At 43.9% G+C, this 24,645-nt stretch overlaps 1 protein-coding gene across 6 annotated transcripts in view; it reads right to left on the bottom strand.

Moving 5' to 3' along the window:
* SLC39A11 (solute carrier family 39 member 11) overlaps positions 1–24,645 on the bottom strand; it is a 532,470-nt gene that overhangs the window by 188,348 nt on the left and 319,477 nt on the right. For all 6 annotated transcript variants that reach the window (XM_063706128.1, XM_063706129.1, XM_063706130.1 and 3 more), the window contains one exon: positions 15,262–15,432. In XM_063706128.1, coding sequence (XP_063562198.1) covers positions 15,262–15,432 — 171 coding nt within the window. The remainder of the gene's footprint in view (positions 1–15,261; positions 15,433–24,645) is intronic.

The raw sequence follows: 24,645 nt of genomic DNA, 5'->3' as shown, positions 1-24,645 counted from the left end.
TAATCCCAGCACTTTGGGAAGCCAAGGCGGGTGGATCACCTGAGGTCATGAGTTTGAGACCAGCCTGGCCAATATGGTGAAACCCCGTCTCTACCTAAAGTACAAAAATTACCTGGGCGTGGTGATACACGCCTGTAATTCCAGCTATTGAGAAGGCTAAGGCAGGAGAATAGCTTGAACCTGGGAGGCGGAGGTTGCAGTGAGCTGACATTGCACCACTGCACTCCAGCCTGGGCCACAGAGTGAGACTCCATCTCCATAAACAAAACAATAAAATAAAATAAAAGATTGTATTAAACCATGTTCTAGTCAATACCTGGCCATGGGAGAAAGACAACTGGAAGTTACTGGAAACTTTGCTTCCTAATACAAAAATGTATTCAAATTCTCTTGCTTTAGTTTTCTCTTTAATTTACATAATAGGTAGGAGGATGGCATAATACAATCGACGTGGAAATGAGTCTTGATTTTAACCCTAATCCTAGCGCAGCATTAGACTTTCACTCTGGCTGTAGCTTCCTTGATCTGAAGGTCAGAAAGCAGGGCTCAGGCATCTGCGCGTCTGTCGCCTGTGCAGGAGATGACAGAACGTCTAAAAGTTTCCCTGCCACTTTTATTTGGGATCACGGAGGATTCCCAGAGTTGCGATTTTGCCCTCTGGGCGTTGGTGCCAACTCTCATGCTCAAATCCAACAGCGTCATTTAGAAGTGTGCCACCGGCTTCTGCCTCAGTGCACACCAGGAACATGATATGTTGAGCAAAATGTCATCCCATGTAGGAGCCTGTGCTAATTATAATGTCAGGCTTCCCACTGAGATACTGATAATTAAAGGAGAATATTACAATGTTTTCAAACTCCTGCAGTAAATGAGAAGCATCTTCAAATGTAACCTGTTGGAGATGAAAACTAAAGCCATCTGTGACGTCCCCATTTAAGACCTCCACAACCAGAACCAGACAATTTTTGAGGATCAAAGCAAGGTGAAGGCAAAAGTAGGTGGGTGGTAGAGCTTGGGGGAGCAGGAGGAGGTGGAGGGGAATTAATGTTTTCCAGGTCCTGCTGTGTTCCAGGAACCACAATACTCTTTATTTTTTAATTGAGACAGGTCTTGCTCTGTCACCCAGGCTGGAGTGCAGTGGCACAAGCACAGCTCACTGCAGCCTCTACCTCCTGGGCTCAAGTGATTTTCCTGCCTCAGCCTCCTGAGTAGCTGGGACTATAGGCACGCGCCACCACACCCAGCTAATTTTTGTATTTTTTGTAGAGACGGGGTTCTGCCACTTTGCCCAGGCTGGTCTCGAACTCCTGAGTTCAAGTGATCTGCATGCCTCGGCCTCCCAACGATACACTCTGAATAGCAGATAACACAGTAGGTGGCCCTGCTTGTTGCTACTACTGTCGTCTCAATAATGAACTGCCAAGTAGCTATTATCTGCATTTTACAGCTGGGAAAGCTAAGACTCCCATGATCTCACCTAAGGTTACCTACCTAGTAAAGCATTTGGTGGCTCCAGGATCCAAGTCTTGGCCTTTCTGCTCTAAAGTTTGTGCTTGCCCTATGCCTGTGGGCGACCACCTGCTTGGGTCCTGGCGCATCAGTGGTGGTGATAGGTGTGCAGGGGCCTCACAGGCATTCATTTTACACATCTCCTAGAGCATCCACAGCAGTGGGCCCTGTGTACGGTGAGGCTTGCTGCCCAGGTTTCCCTGCCCAAGTCTCCTTGCTGAACTGAGCCCGATGCATCTGGAGTGAGAACTACGCCAACGTGGTGCTGCAGACATTAACATTTAATGTGGCAAGCTTAAAAAAAGCAAGAAGCATTTCCTGAACTTCTCTGTTAACTCTCTCTGAAAAACAGTGTGATCCACGGGAAGAAAAGAAACACAGAGCTCACCAGTGAGACAAAACACACGGAGACAGAGTGTGAGTCAAGCTGTACCCATCATTGCTTGTGTGGCCTCGGGCTTTTTTTTTTTTTTTTTTTTTTTGAGACAGGGTCTCGCTCTGTTACCCAGGCTGGAGTGCAGCGGCACGATCTCAGTTTTCTGCAGCCTCCACATCCCAGGCTCAAGCGATTCTCCTGCCTCAGCCTCCCGAGTAGCTGTGACTGCAATCACGCGCCACCATACCCCACTAATTTTTGTATTTTTTGTAGAGATGTGGTTTCCCCACATTGCCCAGGCTGGTCTTGAACTCCCAGGTTCAAGCGATCCACCTGCTTTGGCCTCCTAAAGTGCTGAAATTACAGGTGTGAGCCACCATGCCTGGTCTTGGGCTTGATCTTTAAACTTTCTAGGTCTCAGTTTCTAAAATGTACAACAGGGACGCAAATATCTAAATCATGTATGTGGTGCACTTTATACAGCGTCTGGAACCTTGAAAGGCCCCCGTAAGTGGCAGCCTTTAGTACTATTGGTATATTTTATTACGGTCAATGATGCATGCCTTTGTGTGGCGTTCTGCTTCCTCATTAACTGAGCCTGGGTCGCCGGCTACTGAGAAGGCCCCTCCAGTTTCCGGAAGCAGAGCAATGTGAAGTAGAAGCTGTTGCATCACGGTTTCTCCTGGAAAGGTCTGTATCTAATAGTAGAATTTTCTGCTCAGTCTTTACCCCAGGAAAATGAAAAATCAATATGTTCTTTCTCATGGCTAGTAGCTCCTTCTTGCAAGTTGGGGCCCTGGTCTCGCACTGCTGCCCCTCCAAAGCCACCCTTTGCAGCACGGGGAGACTGCACTAGGGCAAGCTGAAGGTCCAGGCTCACATCACCAATGGCAGCAGCAGCGGCCTCCCTGGCCACCTGCAGCTGTCCGCAGACTTTTCAGCATTCCAATAGATCCTCCATATTCCACACAAAATCAAAATCCACAGCAACTGACACCTCGTTGGAAAGCAGGGCTCAAAAAACAACTTTATTTTTCCCCTGTCTATTGACTTGAAGGAAAATTCACTAGATTTTTTAAAAATGTACTATAAAAATGTATATTGCTCAAAAAAAAAAAAAAAAAAAGCAGGACTCATAGACACCCCAAGCAAGTGCCATGGTAGGTGGGACAGAGATTATCCCTTTGTGTCAAAGGACTCTGCTGGATGGAATGAATGGGAAGGAGCTTAACAAAAAGAACTGGCTTCAAAGAGTTCAAAGGTTTCCATATGACCCAGCAATTCTACTCCAAGGTATGTACCCAAGAGAACACAGGTCCATACAAAGACATAAACACACATAGCAACATTACTTACAACACCCAAAAAAGTAAAAACAATCCAAATGTCCATCAAGTGATGAAACGGTAAACAAAACACGGTGTATCCATAGAACAGAATATTATCTGGCCAGAAAAAGAAAGACTTACTGATACATGCTACAACATCAACGAAACTTGGAAGCATCATGCCAAGTGAAAGAAACCAGACACAAAAACATACATATTACATGATACCATTTAAATGAAAGTCAGTCCCGGTTAGGGAAATTGTAGAGACAAAGTAGATTAGTGCAGGGGCTGGAGTGAGGGAGGAATGGGGAGCGACTGCTAATGAGCATGCAGTTTCTTTTTTTCCTCAGAGGCACTGCTCAAAGAGTGTGGGGTTTCTTTACAGGGTGATGAGAGTATTCAGGAATAGTGGTAGGTTGGGTACAGTGGCTTACACCTATAATCTCAGCACTATGGGAGGCTGAAGCAGGAGGTTCTCTTGAGGCCAGGAGTTCGAGGCCACCCTGGCCAACACAGCAACACCCTTGTCTCTACTGGAAGAAAAAAATTAAAATTAAAAATTAAAAAGATAGTGATGGTGGTTGCACAACCTTTCAGATATACTAAAACCACTGAATTGTGAAATTTATTTTTCTTTCCTTTTTTTTTTTTTTTTTGAGACAAGGTCTTGCTCTGTCACCTTGGCTGGAGTGCAGTGGCACAACCACAGCTCACTGCAGCCTTGACCTCCAGGGTTCAAGCAATCCTCCCACCCTAGCCTTCCAAGTAGCTGGGACCACAAGCGTGCACCACCACACCTGGCTAGTTTTTTAATTTTTCGTAGAGATGGGGGTCTCGTCATGTTGCCCAGGATGGTCTCCAACTTCTGGGCTCAAGCGATCCGCCCACCTCAGTTTCCCAAAATGCTGGGATTACAGGCATGAGCCACTGTGCCTGGCCTTGAATTGTGAACTTTAAAAGGGTGAATTTTATGGTATGTGAATCATATCTCATTCTTTTAAAAAAGTTAACAGGGACTCTTTCCTCAGTGTGGAAGTGTAACTGACAGACCTCCTAACTACCAGTGAGCGTGGGGATGAGAAAATGCCACACAATAAAGTTGCTTGAGAAAGAGAGAGATCGAGCGACAGATCATGTGTGAGATGGAGTGGGGTCAGTAACCATTTAAATACGCCACTGACCTTGAGAAAAAGAATGTCAGCTATAATCACAAGCCACAAATGTCTGTCACTGTGAATTGGCTCATCACGAAGAACTGAGGGATAACATGGAGTTACGATAGCAGTGGAGGCAGGCAAGGGAAAAGGGCCCATGAGATATGGACGGCAGCACTCCCCGCCATTCCCTGCCATCCCCACTGCACATGTATAAGCTAAGTAAATATTACGTCATCTTTTACTAACACCCCAAAACTCTCACTTGATGAAGGACCAAGGGAGTAAGTTGCTGAATGGGCTCATTAAGACTTAGGAATTCTTCAGAGGCTCAAACACAGAAAGCCAGTGATGGGAAATAAGGATGACACAGCTGACAGCCCTTGGGAGTCCTAGGGTGAGACTAAGACTCCATAAGAGCCAGGCTTAGACTTATAAAGGAATGCTGGCTGCTGAAGACATTTCTGAACTCAAGCTAAGAATCTCTGGCCTGCATTCAGAAGATACCTTTGGTCTCTGTGGTTGGCCAAATGATGGCTCCAAATATATCCAGGTCCTCATTCCCGAAACCTGTGAATGTTACCTTTCATGACAAAGGAGATTTTTCAGATATGATTATCCTGGATAATCTGGGTGGTCCCTCAATGCAACCACAAGAATCTTTATAAAAAGGTAGAGGGAGATTTGGCACAGAAGAGAAAGTGATCATGGAGGTACTGATTGGAGTGATGTGGCCACAAGCCAAGGAATGCCTGCAGCCTGCAGAAGCTGGAAGAGGCCAGGAATGGATTATCCCCTAGAGCCCCCGGCAAGAACACGGCCCTTCCAACCCCTTGACTTTATCACAGTGAAACTGATGTCAGACTTCTGGCCTCCAGAACTGCAGGAGAATAAATCTGGATTGTTTTAAGCCACTAAGTTTGTGATAATTGGTTACACCAGCCAAAGAAAACCAAGGCAGTCCTTCATTCTGCTTCTAACTTGTCTAAATATTAAAACAACCCCAGTAAGATGATCTCTAGTATAAAGGAATAACATCTCTCTACTTCTGTGCATGAGTTGAGGGTTGAGGTGTTGAGGTGGTTAGGTGATGGTAACTCCTTGATGAACTGAGCCTGATGCATCTGGAGTGAGAACCACGCCAACGTGGTGCTGCAGACATTAACGTTTAATGTGGCAAGCTTAAAAAAAGCAAGAATTTCACCTTTCCAAAAAAGCATTTTTATCTGATCGCAAGTCATAAATATTTACTACAGGAAAGCTTAGTTATAAATCTCACAAAAACAGGAAGAAAATAAAAGTCATCTGCAATCCTATCACCCAGGAATAACCAACCACTGTGAACATTTTCATGTCTAAATTTGGGTTCTTGTTCCCTGAAACAAAAAATCACTTTGGATTAAAATCCCAAGCATTTCTTTGAAAGCCATTATCAGGAGCTGGCAATGAGGACAGGCCACATGACCAAAACCAACTCTTGTGCTGCTCTAGCAACACAAACAGTGGTCCCCAGGCCTCTATGTCATAGCAACAACCAGCAAAACAAACTTGGCTCTTGATACTATTGAGAGGAAAATGAAAAGCATGGAATTCACCTACCCTCTTCTTCTCTGGACCTTTAAAATAATTTCAAACACAAAAGGCAGCAAGAGTCTGCCAATGTATCATCAGGACCCACATGAGTCAATGTCCTCCCTTGGCCCACCTGGACAATGTAGAAAGAAAATTAGGTGACTGGGAGTGGTGGCTCACACCTGTAATCCCAGCACTCTGGGAAGCCAAGGTGGGTGGATCACCTGAGGTCAGGAGTTTGAGACCAGCCTGGCTAACATGGCAAAACCCCGCCTCTACTAAAAGTACAAAAATTAGCTGGCGTGGTGGTGGGTGCCTGTAATCCCAGCTACTCAGGAGGCTGAGGCAGGAGAAGCTTGAACCTAGGAGGCGGAGGTTGCAGTGAGCTGAGATCGCGCCACTGCACTCCACCCTGGGTGACAACAGCAAGACTCCATCTCAAAAAGAAAGAAAATTGGCTGGGCGCAGTGGCTCATGCCTGTAATCCTAGCACTCTGGGAGGCTGAGGCGGGCAGATCACAAGGTCAGGAGATCAGGACCATCCTGGCTAACACGGTGAAACCTCGTCTCTACTAAAAATACAAAAAAATTAGCCAGGCGTGGTGGTGGGCACCTGTAGTCCCAGCTACTGGGGAGGCTGAGGCAGGAGAATGGTGTGAACCTGGGAGACGGAGCTTGCAGTGAGCTGAGATGGCACCACTGCACTCCAGCCTGAGTGACAGAGCAAGACTCCGTCTCAAAAAATAAAAAATAAAAAATTAGGACACCTAACTCTCAAACAGCCCCTCCTCTCTTAGAATGGAGGGCAGGTACCCAATGCACCAGTTCTTCTAGGTGCTCAAGTATATAATACATATTGAATACATCAAAGCTTCAGTGTGTGTTATAACATTGGGCCCCCAAAAAAGAATGCAGTATAGAACTTCTTGCAAGAAGCTCCATCTCTCAGGGGCAAATAAACATGTTTAAATACAGGTAATTGCATCCATCAAGAGTTGAATGAATAAAGAAAATATGGTACATACACACAACGGCGTATTATTCAGCCACATAAATGAATGAGATCCTGTCATTTGCAACAACATGGATGGAACTGGAGGTTATTATGTGAAGTGAACTAAGCCAGGCATGGAAAGACAAACTTCTCATGTTCTCACTTATTCATGGGAGCTAAAAATTAAAACAATTGAACTCATGGAGATAGAGAGGAGAAGGATGTTTACCAGAGGCTGAGAATGGCAGTCGGGGAGTGGGGGGAAAGTAGAGATGGTTAATAGGTACAAAAAAAATAGATGAGTCAGACCTAGTAGTTGATAGCACAACAGGGTGGCTATAGTCAATAATATAATAATTATACATTTTAAAATAACTACAAGTATAACTGGATTGTTGGTAACACAGAGGATAAATGCTTAAGTTGATGGGTTATACATTACATACCTGTATCAAAATATTTCATGCAGGCCAGGCGAGGTGACTCACACCTGTAATCCTAGCACTTTGGGAGGCTAAGGCGGGAGAATCTGTTGAGCCCAGGAGTTCGAGACTAGCCTAGGCAACATGGCAAAACCCTGTCTCTACAAAAAATACAAAAAAAAAAAAAAAGAAATTAGCTGGGTGTGGTGGTATGCACCTGTAGTCCCAGCTACTCAGGAGGCTGAGGTGGGAGGATCAACTGAGCCCAAGGTTGAGGCCGCAGTGAGCCATGATCACACCACTGCACTCCAGCCTGAGTGACAGAGAGAGATCTTGTCTCAAAAAACTATGTGTGTGTGTGTGTGTGCACGCACGTGCATATGTATTTCATGGCCCCATAAATATACATACCTATGTTACTGACAAAAATTAAAAATAAATAAATAAAACACACAAACAGGTAATTGTAAGTCAGAGTGATAATTATGGTAACAGAAGATAAAGGATACAGCAAGACATCACAAAGGAAGGAGTGATTAACTTTGTTAAATAAATGAAATTAATAATAAATATTTCTATGATTCTTCACAGTTATCATCCAATGCTAAGGCTAGAAGGAGCCATAACAATAATTTACCACAATCCCCTAAATTTTCAAATGAATGAATGTTTGAATGTGATAACCCCTAGAATCTCTTTAAGCTTCCAATTTAACTTTCTCCCATACAAAGCAATGGTGCAGTTCACTGTTGAGACCATAAGTTACTCATGATAAGTGCTTAGTAGGAACTCAATTGCTAGGTGATTTTTAATTCCATTCAAAAACAGAAGGGCCAGGAATCTTTGGAAGGCTCAGAGCGCTTCAATCTGTATGATACTGCATGGAAAGCACTTCAAGAGACAGTATGCTCAAAAGGCTGCAGTCTCGGGTTGGTTTTCTGAAAAAACATGTTGTTTCCTCAGGGTGTCCTTCTGCAGCAGACACGAACGCCCTAGACCACCTCCACAGATGCACCCAGGCAGACGTCACGGAAGTAGCTTAGAAGGAGGCGGGTGGTGTCTGCACTCTGTTTCTGGAGTCTGCCTTTTACTGCTCTTTTTACTGCGCCTGCCTGCATCTGCTGGCCTGCATCAGTCATTACCATTTCTTCCTAAGACATTTCAATTGCACAACTGTACTTTTCTTTGTCCTCTAAAGGGGAGGGTTTTTTGTTTTTGTTTTGTTTTTTTTCTGAGACGGAGTCTTGCTTTGCCTCCAGGCTGGAGTGCCATCGTGCGATCTCGGCTCACTGCAACCTCTGCCTCCTGGGTTCAAGTGATTCTCCTGCCTCAGCCTCCCAAGTAGCTGGGATTACAGGCACGTGCCACCACGCCCAGCTAATTTTTGTATTTTTAGTAGAGACGGGGTTTCATCATGTTGGCCAGGATGGTTTCTATCTCCTGACCTCATGATCTGCCTGCCTCAGCCTCCCGAAGTGCTGGGATTACAGGCCGTGAGCCACCGCGCCCGGCCTGGGGAGGGGTTCTTTCCTGTTCTAGGGTTGTGGATAGACTCCATAAAGTCTAAACACCCAGAATTGTCTATAAAATATTGTGTGTGGCTGTGGTCTCAAGGTTTATGTCTCCCCAGAATTCATATTTGGAAACCTAATCCCCAACGGTATTGTTATTAGGATGGTGGGGACTTAGGGAATGGATGGTATTAGGAGGTGGGGACTTGGGGAAGTGATTAGGTCGTGAGATGGAGCTCTTATGAATGGGATTAACAACCTCATGAAATGAGACTCCAGAGAGTGCCCTCTTTCCACCATGTGAGGATACAACGAGAAGACAGTCACCTGCAACCCGGAGAAGGACCCTCACCAGAACCTGACCACGACCATGCTGGCAGCCCGATCTCAGGCTTCCAGCTTCCAGAACTGCGAGAAATAAATTTCTGTTGTTTCTAAGCTACCCATTGTATGGCATTTTGTAATGGCAGCCTGAACAGACTAAGACATGTGTACAACATCCTCTTGTGAGATGGTGTATAGCTCTTATCAGATTCACAGGACAACTGTGAACCACAGAAGCTTAAGAACTATTTGACCTTGCACATGCGTATTAAATATTAACCCAAGAGCCCCAGACGTGTGCATATGCCTTCGGGTGTGGCCTCACACCCTGGATACCTCCGGGAGATAGGCTACTATTAACAGGCCTTCCATTTTCCTTCTACTCTAAAAAAAAATTTTTTTTTTAGCAAAATGTCATCCTCAGGACATACAAAACTGAAATAGCAAAGACAAAAAACTTAAAAAAAAAATCAATTCTCCATTTAGTCATTGTGAAAAGTCTGTCTTAAAAACCCAGAGTCTCAGGGAATGTCAAAGCTCTAGTTAAATTTTTAATACACTATAAAGGATAGTGTTAAAGAAGAGACCTTTTCAAAGGTAAGTTGGCTCCAAACAGGCTCTTAAAATGGTCCTCATCAAAGACATGAAGCTGCTTGACAGTGATGGTGAGGGAGTTCACTTCTCTTTAGACAGGAGTAGGAGCTGAAGACTTGAGGAATGAGCCACAGTGGGTCTTTGGAGACACATCTATTTGTAGTTAGACCCTTGGTGGCTTCATCCAGTGTCAGGGGTTTAAGTAACATTCATGTGCCAAGGGGCCAGGCTCAGTGGCTCACGCCTGTAATCCCAGCACTTTGGGAGGCCAAGGCAGGTGGATCACTTGAGACCAGGAGTTCAAGACCAGCCTGACCAATATGGCAAAATCTTGCCTCAACCAAAAATACAAAAAGTAGCCAGGTGTCGTGGCATGCGCCTGTAGTCCCAACCACTTGAGAGGCCAAGGCAGGAGAACCTCTTGAACCCAGGAGGTGGAGGTTGCAGTGAGCCAAAATTGCGCCACTGCACTCCAGCCTGGGCATCAGGGCAGACTCTGTCTCAAAAACAAAAAACAAAAAAACAAAAAACATTCATGTGCCAACGATTCACAAATCTATAACTCTAGCTAGACTTTGCAAGCCAACTCCAAACTCATGTATCCAGCTGTCTAGTCAGTATCTCCATTTGAATGTCTAATGGCAATCAAACCTCACAATCAAAAAACGAATTCCTGATAGTCCCCCTAAAGCCCCTGGAGCTGCAGCCTTCCTCGTCTCAGTTGATGGCAATTCCATCCCTGCGGCTGGGCAGCCCTGAAACCTCCGGGTCCCTCCTGGCTCCTCGCTTTCTCTCATATCCCACATCCAATCCATCGGCAAATCCCATTGGCTCCACCTTCAATCGGGACCCAGGAAGGGATCCCTTCTCACCACCTCCAGCACTACCACCTTGGTCTGCACCACTATCATCTTTGATCTGGAGTCTGCAGTGGCCTCTACATAGGCCTCCCTGCTTCCATCCTTACCTCTCCTAAGTCCCATCTCAATTCAGTATCTAAGGAGAAACAAACTTTCAAAGCTCAAGTCAAGTCATACACACCCTCTTCAAAACCCTGCAATGGCTCATCACACACAGAGCAAAAACAAACATTCTTATGCCTCCAAGTTCCATCTAAAGGAGGGGCTGACAGCCCTGCCCTCACCTTGTACTTCTCTCCCTGCTGCTCACCCTGCTGTGGCCACAGTGGACTCTTGGCTACTCCTTGTGGGGGCCAGACATGCTCTTGCCTCAGGGCCTTTGCACTGGCTGTTCCCTCTGCCTAAAACACTCACTCTTTCCCAGAGATCTGCATGACTGACTCAAATGCAAGGACATCTCAAGGAGCCCCTCCCTACCTACTCTATTTAAAATGGCAATTTCTTCCTCTAACACTCTACCATCTCCTCTGCCCTGTTGAACTTTTTCTTTTTTTAAATCACTAACCACCTTCTAACACAATATAAAATTCATTCATTATGATGATGTTCATCGACCATCTCACCTTGCTATAATATTGGTTATAGAAGGCCAGAGATCTTGGTCTGTTTTAGTACTGATATAACCCAAGTACATGGAATACAATACTCAAATATAATAAATAAAAGACAAGACTGGGAAAGAGATGTCCCTTCAAACCTCTCCATCCAGTCAAGCCAGCTGTCCTCCAGTTTACTGAAACCAGTGACTATTACCACCATGCTTCTGGTGAAATCTAACTCAGTTGAGATTCCTGGAAGGCACTCAATCCTCATTTCAATTTATTTTTTATTTTACTACTATTTTTGAGACGGAGTCTCGCTGTGTCACCCAGGATGGAGTGTGGAGATAAGAGAATCCATCTTTCAAAACAATGAATCTCTCTCTTTTTTTTTTTTTTTTTGAGACAGAGCCTTGCTTTGTCACCCAGGCTGGAGTGCAGTGGCATGATCTTGGCTCACTGCAACCTCTGCCTCCTGGGTTCAAGTGATTCTCCTGCCTCTGCCTCCCAAGTAGCTGGGATTACAGGCATGCGCCACCACTCCCAGCTAATTTTTGTATTTTTAGTAGAGACGGGGTTTCGCCATGTTGGCCAGGCTGGTCTCAAACTCCTGACTCAAGTGATCCGCCCACCTTGGCTTCCCAAAGTGCTGGGATTACAGGCATGAGCCACTGCGCCTGGCCTCAATCCTTATTTGAAAAAATACTTTTGCATCACCATAAAAGTGACAAAGGCTGAACTTAGACTTGGAAACTCCAAAGACACAGAATAGGGTCTCCTGTCAGGGAAGAAGTAAGATTTTAATTTATGCTCATTTAGGATCATCAAATATTGCTGTCATTCCACACGTCTTCCTCCTGTTTCTGGCTTTATTCCAAGTTGTCACTGGAGTCAACAAACATTTGAGAAAGTAAACTCTGAACCATCCTGGCCTTCTATTGGGATGAGCCAGGAAATAATTCCAGCTGAGCATAATGAATCACCCAAGTACAGTGGCAGGTGTGGTATATAAAAGGGTCCATTAGAGGAAAGTTGGATACTCATTCCATTGCTATAAAGTCTGGACCTTAGGCCACATTTTTGTTCTTCAGAGAAATAGTTGCCATAATACACCTCAGTGTAGTTACCTTATTTAACACTAAACCCACTGGGCAGATCTTTACTCTTGCTCAATTGGTTAAAGAAGGGGTCATAAATGGCAGAAAGACAGCTACTATTATGAATGAAAAACAGGTAACCTCTCTTCTCTAACTATTAGCACTTAACAGGCTACAAGTGGCTGTCAGGGCTCCTAAGTAGTCCTCTGCAGGGGACCAAGGGGTCTTTCATTGACCTCTTTAAGATACGGGGTGGGCATGAGCAGGGTCTTCCACCAAGGCTAACCCACTTTGGCCATCTTTGTGCAGTGAGGTCCATATAAGACCCCATCTTTATCTCAAGACATACTGAATACCAAGATGTAGAAAACCAACAGGGTCAGATGCTGTGGCTCATGCCCGTAATCCCAGCACTTCCAGAGGCTGAGGTGGGCTAATCACTTGAGGCCGGGAGTTTAAGACCAGCCTGGCCAACATGGTGAAACCCCGTCTCTTCGAAAAATACAAAAATTAGCTGGGCATGATGGCACACATCTTTAATCCCAGCTACTCGGGAGGCCGAGGCAGGAGAATTGCTTGAACCGGGAAGTGGAGATTGAAGTGAGCTGAGACTGCACCACTGCACTCCAGCCTGGGCGACAGAGCGAGACTCTGTCTCATTAAAAAAAAAAAAAAATTGGAAAACCAACTAAAAAAAGCTTATTCATAACTCAAAGAAAAGGGTCAAGAGGGGAATGAGGGAGACACATAAACTGATGAAAATGTTGGGAAAACTGGCCTACCTATGATCGTATGATAGACATTCCTAAGATTAGGATAGAAATAACAGAGGAATGTGCTTCTTATCTAGAGAAATATCTGAGCTTAAAAAGTAATTAAACACATAGTGCTTTAGGCAGATTTAATATATACTAGAATATATAATATGTATTAGAATTTTCACTCTTTAAAGACGACCAAAAAAAGTCTTCATTGTGCAAGCAAAACAATATCAAGTTATACAGAGGAACAGACTCACTTTGGCCATGCTTTTTGCTTCTACAATACTAAAGCCAGAAGACAAGGGATCAACATCTGCAGAAGCTTTGTAGAGAAAAATGTCATGACTAGAAAGCTTTGCCCAGCCAAGTTCTTGCTCCTGTATTAGAGTAACAGATTGGCACCATGAACTCTGCAAGGACTCAGAAAATGTATCACCCAAGGATGCTCCCTGGGGAAGATTATTGCTCAAACTCGAGTTCCCAAACAACAAAAGGTGGGTCAGCATGTTTAAGATCTCAAGATCGAGGAAATCATGGCTGAAAAGGCAGCAGGAGTATCATCGATGCCAACAATGGCTCCCATTTTTCAAGTGCTCGTAAGTCCCAAGCACTGTACTGAAAGCTGTATGTATATTTAGCATCTCATTTAATTCTCTAAGCAAGCCACTTGTGGCATTATCCCCATTTCTTAGATGAGAAAACCAAGGTTCAGGGAGTTCAAGCAATTCGTCAAGATAACCTCGTTAGGAAGTGAGAGAGATGGAATTTCAAAATGCATCCCAAATTGCTCAGGTTCCCTCAGTTTATTTATTTTTAAAAATATCTTTATCATTTCTTATGCTTAATCATGTTTTCTAGTTGCTCTAAAAGAAACATTCATTGTTTTTGAAATAAGGCATTAATATGTCCTTTTTTCCAATTAAAATACATCTAAAGACATAAAACAGGCCAGCGTGGTAGCTCACGCCTGTAGTCCCAACACTTTGAGGGGCCGAGGCAGGTGGATGACCTGAGGTCAGGAGTTCAAGACCAGCCTGGCCAACATGGTGAAACCCCATCTCTACTAAAAATACAAAAAATTAGCCAGGCATGGTGGTGCACACCTGTAATCCCAGCTACTCAAGAGGCTGTGGCAGGAGAATCACTTGAACCCAGGAGGCAGAGGTTGCAGTAAGCCAAGATCGCTCCACTGCACTCCAGCCTCGGGGACAGAGCAAGACTCTGTCTTAAAAAAAAAAAAAAGACATAAAAGAAATTACTCTAAAATGCTAAATAGGAAAGAATTGGTAAGAACATTTCAGAAAGATGCCCACATAAAGAAGGCAGGTAAGGCAATTATCAGTGCCAAATTATACTGAACTCAATAGACTTGACCCTCGAACAATGCGGACGTTAGGAATGCTGGTTCCCTGCGCAGTAGAAAATCTGCATAGAGTTTTTGGCTTCCCCAAAACTTAACTATGAATAACCTGCTGTTGACCAGAAGTCTTACCAATAACATAGTCAATTAGTACATATTGTGTATGTTATATGTATTATAAACTGTATTCTTACAATATAGCAATCTCAAGAAAAAATGTTATTAAGGAATTCATAAGAAAGATAACATATATTTTCTATTCATTAAGTGGAAGTGAGTCATCATAAAGGTCTCATCCTCATCCTCTTCACACTGAGTCGGCTGAGGAAGAGGAGGAAGAGGAGGGGTTGGTCTTGCTCTCTCAGGGGGGCAGAGGCGGAAGAAAATCTGAGCGTAAGTGAACTCACGTAGTTCAGATCTGTGTTGTTCAAGGGTCAACTATATTTTCAAATAGCATTAAGCAGAACCAGAGATATCCAGTATTTATAAAAGATACCCTCCACAGCAATCATGTAACAGTTATGAATTTATGCTCCAAATAACTTGGTAACGAATATGTAAACAAAAAAGGAAGTAGAAGTTGTTTAAACTAACCGGAATGGGAAGTTTTCACATATGATGATCTATCTATGATGATCAAAAAATAAAGTCAAGAAAGATTTGTACTGCCACCTTCACTCCTCTCCAAAAAGGACCCACGTCACAATTGCCCATTCCCCTTTTCCAGCCAGACAATTGTGCTGACAAACGGCTTTACCTTCAGGCAGTGGCTGTCACGCTCACGGGCAAGACCTCACCTGGAACGTTGTGTATAGTGATGGCCAAGATGAGCAGTGCGATCCTCCTCCAGCTGCTGCCGCCGGGCTGTGCCAGATTCCCTCGAGAAGGCACAGGGACAGCAGGACCCTCTGGAAGGCCAGTGGCTGCCGCCTTCTTTCTCTGATATGCCTCACCATTCTCACTCTTGTCTGAGCAAAAAAAAAAAAGGGAGATGGGGAAAGACAGCGCTTTGAACATGTGCATGTTAACTCTCCAGCAAGCTACAGCAGGAAGAAGCTTCTTTTTCTTTTTTGAGACAGGGTCTTACTCTGTCACCCAGCCTGGAGGCCAATGGTGTGATCACAACTCACTGCAGCCTCAACTTCCCGGGCTCAAGCCATCCTCCCATCTCAGCCTCCTAAGTAGCTGGGACTGCCATCTTCACTCCTCTCCAAAAAGGACCCACGTCACAATTGCCCATTCCAAACTTCCTGTAGACTATGCATGCTTCTGTGTGTTCTCTCATTCACTCAGGCATCCATTCATTCAGCGAACAATTCATTGACTAGGCCCAGCATGGTCACTCACGCCTGAAATCCCAACACTTCGGGAGGCTGAGGCAGGCAGATGGCTTGAGCCCAGGAGTTCGAGACCAGCCTGGGCAACATGGCACAATCCCATCTCTACAAAAAATAAAAATAAAGAATTAGCTAGGCGTGGTGGTATGCACCTGCAGTCCCAGCTACTCGGGAGGCTGAGATGGGAGGATGGCTTGAGCCCGGGAAGTTGAGGCTGCAGTGAGTTGTGATCACACCATTGCCCTCCAGCCTGGGTGACAGAGAAAGACCCTGTCTCAAAAAAGAAAAAGAAAAAAAAATCACTGAACAGGCATTCAGTGCCCAATGCATAGGTACCAAGAAGGATAAAAAAGATGAAGATGTGGTATCCTAGCAATGCCTGTTTAAGACAAGCAATGTTGAGTCATGATTAGAGACACAGATTCCAGAATCATGCTGCCTGCTTCCCTTCCTGACTCAGCCACTGGCCAGCTGTGTAGTGCCAAATAAGTTGTTTCACCTCTCTGTGCAGTGGTTTTCTGATTCGTAAAACTAGAATAATAGCATTACCTATGTCACAAGCGTTTTGTGAGGATTAAATGCAACAATGTCTGAAAGTACTTAGAATGTACTAAGTGCTGATTGTATTGATGGTTATTGTTAGTATCATGTTCCCTCTCCCATAGCCGTACAGAATTACATAATATGTGACCCTGCTCTCCTCGTCACACTGATTTATGGGAACCAATTCAGATGCCTGGCTCAGCCAATCAGAATCCTTCTCCAGGGAGAATTGGCGACTCCAACGTGCAAGCTGAATCTGAAAAATCACGTGATGCGCGAGCAGCTCTGCCACAATGGAATGAGGGAAGCGGCTGGACAGACAATCAGAAGGAATCAGATATACATCAACAAGCAGAGATGGGAAACCATGCAGCTAGAGAGGAGAGAGAAGGGCAGAACTGCAGCCCACGTGCCATAGACATTCATGGGCCATCCGTAGCACCCAGCCCTTGGGTTTTCTGAGCAAACCTTCCTTTTAAAAATGCCTTTACAAATTGGCTTATATTGGAAGAATGTCATTCTTAGAACCTTATCCTAAATATCGATGGTCCCCTGGGCTATTTGTTTATTCATAATGGAGCCAAATTGTGTGGATTTGAAATTGGGAGGACAAGAGTGGGAGAGAGCATCCAGCTTTCAGTTCACAGCATGGGATGGATTTGTGGGGAAGGCTTTCTAGAGGAGATAGGTCTTGAGTGAATCTTAAACACGTGATGGCACAGATAGAATGAAGGGTCCCTTTATTGGGAGAGAAAACCCAGCAAGCATAACTCAGGTGTCTGTTAAATTAAATAAGCAAAAGGCCATTGGTCTGAGGCTGTACTTTGAGTTGCTTCACAGTGAACTACAACCTAACTTAGTACATATACAAATGAAAATCTCATTAGGAGTATATATTTTTTGTAATAGGATAGCTAGATCTCAGCCAATCACAAGCGGCTGAGATTCAACCAATCACAGGCAGCCAAGCTTCAGCCAACCAGAGGCAGCCAACTGATCAGACTAAGTCCAAATAAGGTAAATGCCTAACTGTATACAATTAAGCTATTTCTATACTTTATTTCCTGCTCGAATATCAAAAAACACGGAGCTCTCTGAATGTCTTCTAGTTTTGAATGCTGCCTAATTCACGAAGCCTTTAATGCTTAAATAAATTAAAAAACATTAAAAGAAAAAAACTTCTTTTGAAAATCATTTTGTGGCCAGGCGCAGTAGCTCACACCTGTAATCCCAGCACTTTGGGAGGCCGAGGCAGGCGGATCACGAGGTCAGGAGATCGAGACCATCCTGGCTAACATGGTGAAACCCTATCTCTACTAAAAATACAAAAATTAACTGGGCGTGGTGGCAGGCACCTGTAGTCCCAGCTATTCGGGAGGCTGAGTGAGGCAGGAGAATGGTTGAACCCGGGAGGCGGAGCTTGCAGTGACCCGAGATCGCACGGCTGCACTCCAGCCTGGGCAACACAGCAAGACTCCGTCTCAAAAAAAAAAAAAAAAAAAAAACAGAAAGAAAGAAAGAAAATCATTTTGTATTTATTTGCTCAAATCATACAAGTACAGATTGAAAAGTAAGAAAGTACAGGGCAGGTAGACTCACTCCTCCCCAGCTCCCAATCATTTTTCTCTTACTAACAGGTGAATCTCAGTTCCATTAGGAAAAGGGGGGTCTTTGATCCTCCACAATGCAAGGATGCCAGTCCTCCACTGGTCAGTAGCCCTGACTCACAAAACCAGCCTGTGGAGAATTCAGCTGTCTCAACTGGATAGCAACTCCTCCCAGACAGTATTTACACAAGGCGAAGCTCCACACTCATTGTGTGGTATCCACACCATGTGTATGCATGTACGTGTGTGTGTGCATGTGTGCATGTGTATGTGCGTGTGGGTGCATACAACTGCTACTCAGTACCATCCTGAGATATTATATCACCTTCGTGTATGTATGTGCATGTGTGCACTTCTGTGCACACATTGGGGGAAGGGGTTTTATACATTTCGAGTAGACAATATGTAGATGACTCAGGCTGCAGATGCTGGTTGAGAAACTGAACTAAACATCTGGGATTTCAAGCTCACAGATGCTAAAGACATAAGCAAAGCAGTCCCTGAGAGCTGTCCATGAACTAACCTGGGTCATGGTGGAGGGTCCTCAGCTTTCTCCTAGATCAGTCAGCAAACACTCCTGATTTCCTGTGCCTGGTCTGAGCATACAGGCCTGCACTAGATGCTCTCCAGTGAGAGTTGATAAAGGCCAAAAGAAAAATCTCTTCTCTTGGAGACTTTTGATTGATTGATTGATTGATTGAGCAGGGTCTCACTCTGTTGCCCAGGCTAGAGTGCAGTGGCACAATCTCAGCTCACTGCAGCCTCCACCTCCCAGGCTCAAGCAATCCTCCCACCTCGGCCTCCCGAGTAGCTGGAACTATAGGTGCACGCCACCATGCCCAGCTAACTTTTGTATTTTTTTTTTTTTTTTCAGTAGAGACAGGGTTTTGCTGCATTGACCGGTCTGGTCTCGAATCCCTGGACTCAAGCGATCCACCTGCCTTGGCCTCCGAAAGTGCTAGGATTATAGGTATGAGCCACTGCACCTTGCCCCTTGGGGATTTTATAATTTAAGAGAGGGCAGACAGGGAAGACACACACCAATTCCCTCAAATCTAAGGGGCTAAACACACACTCTAACAATCACCAACAGTTGCGCTTGTTTTTGCCAATGTCACAAAAGGATCCTACTCTGAATCTCCTGCAGATACTGCACAGAGAGCAACAGACCTCGGACGCACCACGAGCAAATTCTAGCGTTTTGCTTGTGTTTTATAGGAACGTCAAGGAGCATAAAGAATTCTTCACCAAAATAAAAATGCACGCCTGGCCCCAGGCTTCCAATGTGTGAAAACTGACGTCAGTGCCTTCCCTAGTAGGAAACAGGAGGGTGTGAATGCCTCACGTCCTTGTGAAAGTTAAATAAGCCACCATTTGGTGACAGCCACTAATGAGTCTGCAACAAGGAAGATGAGTCCAAATAAATCATTACAGAGTATGATGCGTCGTGAGCAATGAATCTTCTTGCCGCTCCTGGTAAGGCTAGTTCAACCATCACACCCATCAAGTAAAATGCTAGTGCGTGGGAAAAGGATGATCAGTTAGCGGAGGCAATTGCCAAGTACCTTGTGGGATGTGAGGGTGTGCCAGAGTGACGAGAACCTCGTGAGGTTTCTTGAAATTGGAAAGGTTTGGGCACTTTTGAAGTGGAGTTTGGGAAGGAGGAGTAGAGAGGGGACTATTTCATTTAGGGATGAAATAGTCAATGTCAAACTCAGAAGCAAAACAACATCAGAGACACTGGTTAATAGGTAATATTGGGAACTTATCTTCAACGAGTCCTCAATCCTTACAAAAGCCCCATGAAGTAGAGATTAATCCCCTTTAACGAATGAGTAAATTGAAGAACAGAGAGGCAGAGGTCACACAGCCAGTCTGCAGTGGACTCAGGAGTCGACTCAGCATCTTTGCCTCCAGGAGCCCCTCTTTTAACTAGGGCCTCATGGTTGACTGGGGATGAAGTGGGGGGTGGGGTGGGGGTGGAGAAAAGGCTGAACTGCTCATTGCTTGCCAAAAAAGGTAGTGGGAGCAGTTGCTGCCGTGAGAAGGAGAGTCTGGTGAGCTCTCATTGCCTGTGACCAGAGTGGGGAAAGACTCAGGAGAAATCTCGTATCTATAATCATTCTTACTTGCAGACAAACCTGAAACATTTCATGATAGTAGTATGTCTTAACCCATTAGACCTACTATTTCTAAGCATAAAGTAATTGCAAGCAGAAAATATTTACCCATGCTAAGCCCACAACACAGGCTTATACTTCTTTTGGGAAGGAGAATGAAGATCTTTGTTGTTAGGAAAAAAAAGTTGCCCATCATTAAAATTTTGTTTTTCAACTTATAATTGAGCATCTAAGAATTCACACAAAGAAAGGACCCACTGCCAGGGCTCAGCCTCTCATCCTTCCCACTCCATCTTTCCTGGAAAAGAACCACAGTGCTACATGAAAGGGTGAGGACGACAATAAAACAGACAGAAAAGTCCCAGGCTCACTTTTCCCACAGAATCACCAGGTGATCTTTTCTGATGCATCCGCTTCCCTGATTTCCTCTTCCCCAAAACAAAGGACATGATTGTGGCCACAAAACATCATAGGATGGAGAAAAGCAGACACGGGTCTTGCGGGCACAAGCCCAGGGGCCATCAGCAAACCCTGCTGCCCAGGTAAGCCCCTGCCCTTCAAGGTCTGGCTTCCTCCCTGCAGAGTGGAAGTCTCTGAAGTCCTCTAGTGAATGGCCCCAAACCATTTTGGATCAGCAACCGCCTTTGAAAGTACGGCGAAAGTTACAATCCAGCAAAAAATACACAGACCATTTTGAAATAATTGTCGGGTCCTTATGGATTCAAGAACGTCAGACTGAGAACATCTTGCTAGATAAATGCCAAGTTAACCTCCATTTTCATAGCCCACGGGCCCAATCACACCAGCAACACAGAATGTATGTGGTCCCTGAGATGGTGTAACCGGCTAAATCTAATGGGCCCGATGATGGAATTGCAGGCCCCCGATGAATATGGCAATGCTAATTAACAGAACACTAGCCAAGAGAGCTTTAACAACATTCCCATGGTATTATTGGAGATGATTTGGTTGGATTAGCACAAATGGCAAATCGTCATCTGTTAAGTGCAGAAAGCATCAAATCCCTGGAAAAACTCTTTCTAAACCCCTGTTACAAAACAAAATGAAGAGTGGCCAGCAACATATATTCACTAAGTAGTATGTATACACAAACAAAACCAAAGGCCAATCAAAAGCAGAATAGAGGCCGGGCGCGGTGGCTCACGCCTGTAATCCCAGCACTTTGGGAGGCCGAGGTGGGCAGATCACAAGGTCAGAAGATTGAGACCATCCTGGCTAACACGGTGAAACCCCGTCTCTACTAAAAAATACAAAAAATTAGCCAGGCGTGGTGGCGGGCACCTGTAGTCCTAGCTACTTGGGAGGCTGAGGCAGGAGAATGGCGTGAACCCGGGAGGCGGAGCTTGCAGTGAGCCGAGATGGCGCCACTGCACTCCAGCCTGGGTGACAAAGCGAGAATCCATCTCAAAAAAAAAAAAAAAAAAAGTAGAATAGAAGGGGATCAACTTATATTGTCCCTGCCTTCTTGTTTCCCAAAGAATCAGTATAGTTTCAGGTAACATAAATTATTATTTACATTCTCATATGATTGGAACTTTTGGCTATTTCTAGACTTTTTTTCTTATAAATATCACTGTAAAATCTTTAATGTATATAAACAATCAGAAATTGGACAAAGTTCCCAGAAGTTGAACTGTTGATCAAAGGGCCATGATACAATTCCCTAATAAATTTCCAGGAAGGCTGTGTCACTTACCCATGAACAGAGTTTGCAAGTTCTCATTATGCCACTTCTTAGCCCTGGTATTTCTCATCTTGAAATAAGTATATTTATTTATGGGGCAAATGACATTTCTCTTAATGGGTACTTCTTTGACTACAAGTGAGGTGGAACATTTTTCAATTTCAGGCATATTTCTTTCCTCTTTTGAAAGATGCCTGCTGCCCAAATGAGGCCTCTTTAAATAACAGTAATATGATTAGCTAATTATTTACAGACACTGGTAATTTTCCTCTGATCCGCTTAGGTTTGTCAGTGAGACCTAGCTGGGAGTAGCAGGTATTATTATACATCAGACAGACGTATCCACTTGGCCAAGTTGGAGTTTTAGCCTCAAATTTTAAAATTCCTTTTTGAGATTCCTCAAGACATTATAGGGCTTTAAAAAAAAGTATTACCTGCTTTCCTTATGGAACTATGTAGTATGATCCTGAAAGCTAATTTTCTCAGGCAATTGTCTCTTTCAATATTAAAACTTTTTTTTTTTCTTTTTTGAGATAGATTCTTGCTCTGTCACCCAGGCTGGAATGCAGCGGCGCAATCTTGGTTCACTGTAACATCCGCCTCCCAGGTTCAAGCAATTCTCCTGCTTCGGCCTCCAGAGTAGCTGGGACTACAGACATGCACCACCCCACCCGGCTAATTGTTGTATTTTTAGTAGAGACGGGGTTTCACCATGTTGGCCAGGCTGGTCTTGAACTCCTGACCTCAGGTGATCCACCTGCCTTGGCCTCCCAAAGTGCTGGGATTACAGGCGTAAGCCACCACATTCTTTTTAAAAAAACTTTCACTTTAGGTTCAGGGCTACATGTGCAGGTTTGTTATACATGTAAACTCACGTCACGGGGGGTTTGTTGTACAAATTATTTTGTCACCTAGGTACTAAGCCTAGTACCCAATAGTTACTTTTTCTGATCCTCTCCCTCCTCCCAGCCTCCACCCTCAAGCAGGCTCTAGTGTCTGTTGTTCCCTTCTTTGTGTCCACAAGTTCTCATCATTTAACTTCCACTTGTAAGTGAGAACAACTGGCATTTGGTTTTCTGTTCCTGCATTAGTTTGCTAAGGATAATAGCCTCCAACTCCATCTGTGTTCCCACAAAAGACATGATCTCATTTTTTTTTATGGATGCATAGTATTCCATGGTATATATGTACCACATTTTCTTTATCCAACCTGTCACTGATGGGCATTTAGGTTGATTCCATGTCTTTGCCATTGTGAATAGTGCTGCAATGAACACTGATGTGCATGTGTCTTTATGGTGGAATGCTTTCTATTCCTTTGGGTATAAACCCAGTAATGGGATTGCTGGGTTGAACGGTAGTTCTGTTCTTAGCACTTTGAGGAACTGCCACAGTGCTTTAGTTCAACAATGGTTGAACTAATTTACACTCCCACTAACAGTGTATACGTTTCCTTTTCTCTGCAACCTCATCAGCATCTGTTATTCTTTGACTTTTTAATAATAGCCATTCTGACTGGTGTGAGATGGTATCTCATTGTGGTTTTGATTTGCATTTCTCTAATGATCAGTGGTGTTGAGATTTTTTTCATATGCTTGTTGGCCACATCTATGTCTTCTTTCGAAAAGTGTTGGTGTCCTCTGCTCACTCTTTAATGGGGTTGTTTCTTTCCTGTAATGTGTTTAAGCTCCTTACAGATGCTGGATATTATACCTCTCAGATGCATAGTTTGCAAAATTTTTCTCCCATTCTGTAGGTTGTCTGTTTACTCTGTTGATAGTTTCTTTTGCTGTGTAGAAGCTCTTAAGTTTAATTAGATCCCATATGTCAATTTTCACTTTTGTTGCAATTGCTTTTGGGAACTTTATCATGAAATCTTTCCCTGTTCCTATGTCCAGAATGGTATTTCCTAGGTTGTCTACCAGGGTTTTTATAGTTTTGGGTTTTAGACTTAAGTCTTGAATCCATCTTGAGTTGATTTTTGTATATGGTGTAAGGAAGGGATCCAGTTTAATTTCTATATATATGGCTAGCCAGTTATCTAAGCACTACTTATTGAATAGGAAGTCCTTTCCCAACTGCTTATTTTTGTCAGCTTTGTCGAAGATCAGATGGTTGTAGATGTTCAGCCTTATATCTGGGTTTTCTATTCTGTTCCATTAGTCTATGTGTCTGTTTTTATACCAGTACAATGCTGTTTTGGTTACTGTAGTCCTATGGTATAGTTTGAAGTTCAGAAATGTGATGCCTTCAGCTTTGTTCTTTTTGCTTAGGATTGCTTTGGCTATTTGGGCTCCTTTTTGGTTTCATATGAATTTTAAAATAGTTTTTTCTAGTCTGTGAAGAATGTCATTGGTAGTTTGATAGGAATAGCATTGAATCTGTAAATTGCTTTGTGGCAGTATGGGCATTTTAATACTATCGATTCTTCCTATCTCCATAAGCATAGAATGTTTTTCCATTTGTTTGATCATCTCTGATTTATTTGAGCAGTGTTTTGTAATTCTCCTTGTAGAGATCCTTCACCTCCCTGGTTAGCTGTATTCCTAGGTATTGTATTCTTCTGGGGTCAATTGTGAATGGTATTGCGTTCCTGGTTTGGTTCTCAGCTTGGCTATTGTTGGCATATAGAAATACTAGTGATTTTTGTACAGTGATTTTGTATACTGACACTTTGTGTATTCTGACATTTTGCCTAAGTTGCTTATCAGCTAAAGAAGCTTTTAGGCCAAGACTATAGAGTTTTCTAGATATAGAACCATGCCATCTGCAAACAGGAATCGTTTGATTTCCTGTCTTCCTATTTGGATGCCCTGTATTTCTTTCTCTTGCCTGATTGCTTAGGCCAGGACTTCCGTTACTATGTTGA

The sequence above is a fragment of the Gorilla gorilla genome, chromosome 4 (genome assembly GCF_029281585.2).
Source record: "Gorilla gorilla gorilla isolate KB3781 chromosome 4, NHGRI_mGorGor1-v2.1_pri, whole genome shotgun sequence".
NCBI classification, from domain to species: domain Eukaryota; kingdom Metazoa; phylum Chordata; class Mammalia; order Primates; family Hominidae; genus Gorilla; species Gorilla gorilla.
The sequence above is the reverse complement of the archived record's forward strand: the minus strand, read 5'-3'. Positions and strand labels throughout refer to the sequence as shown.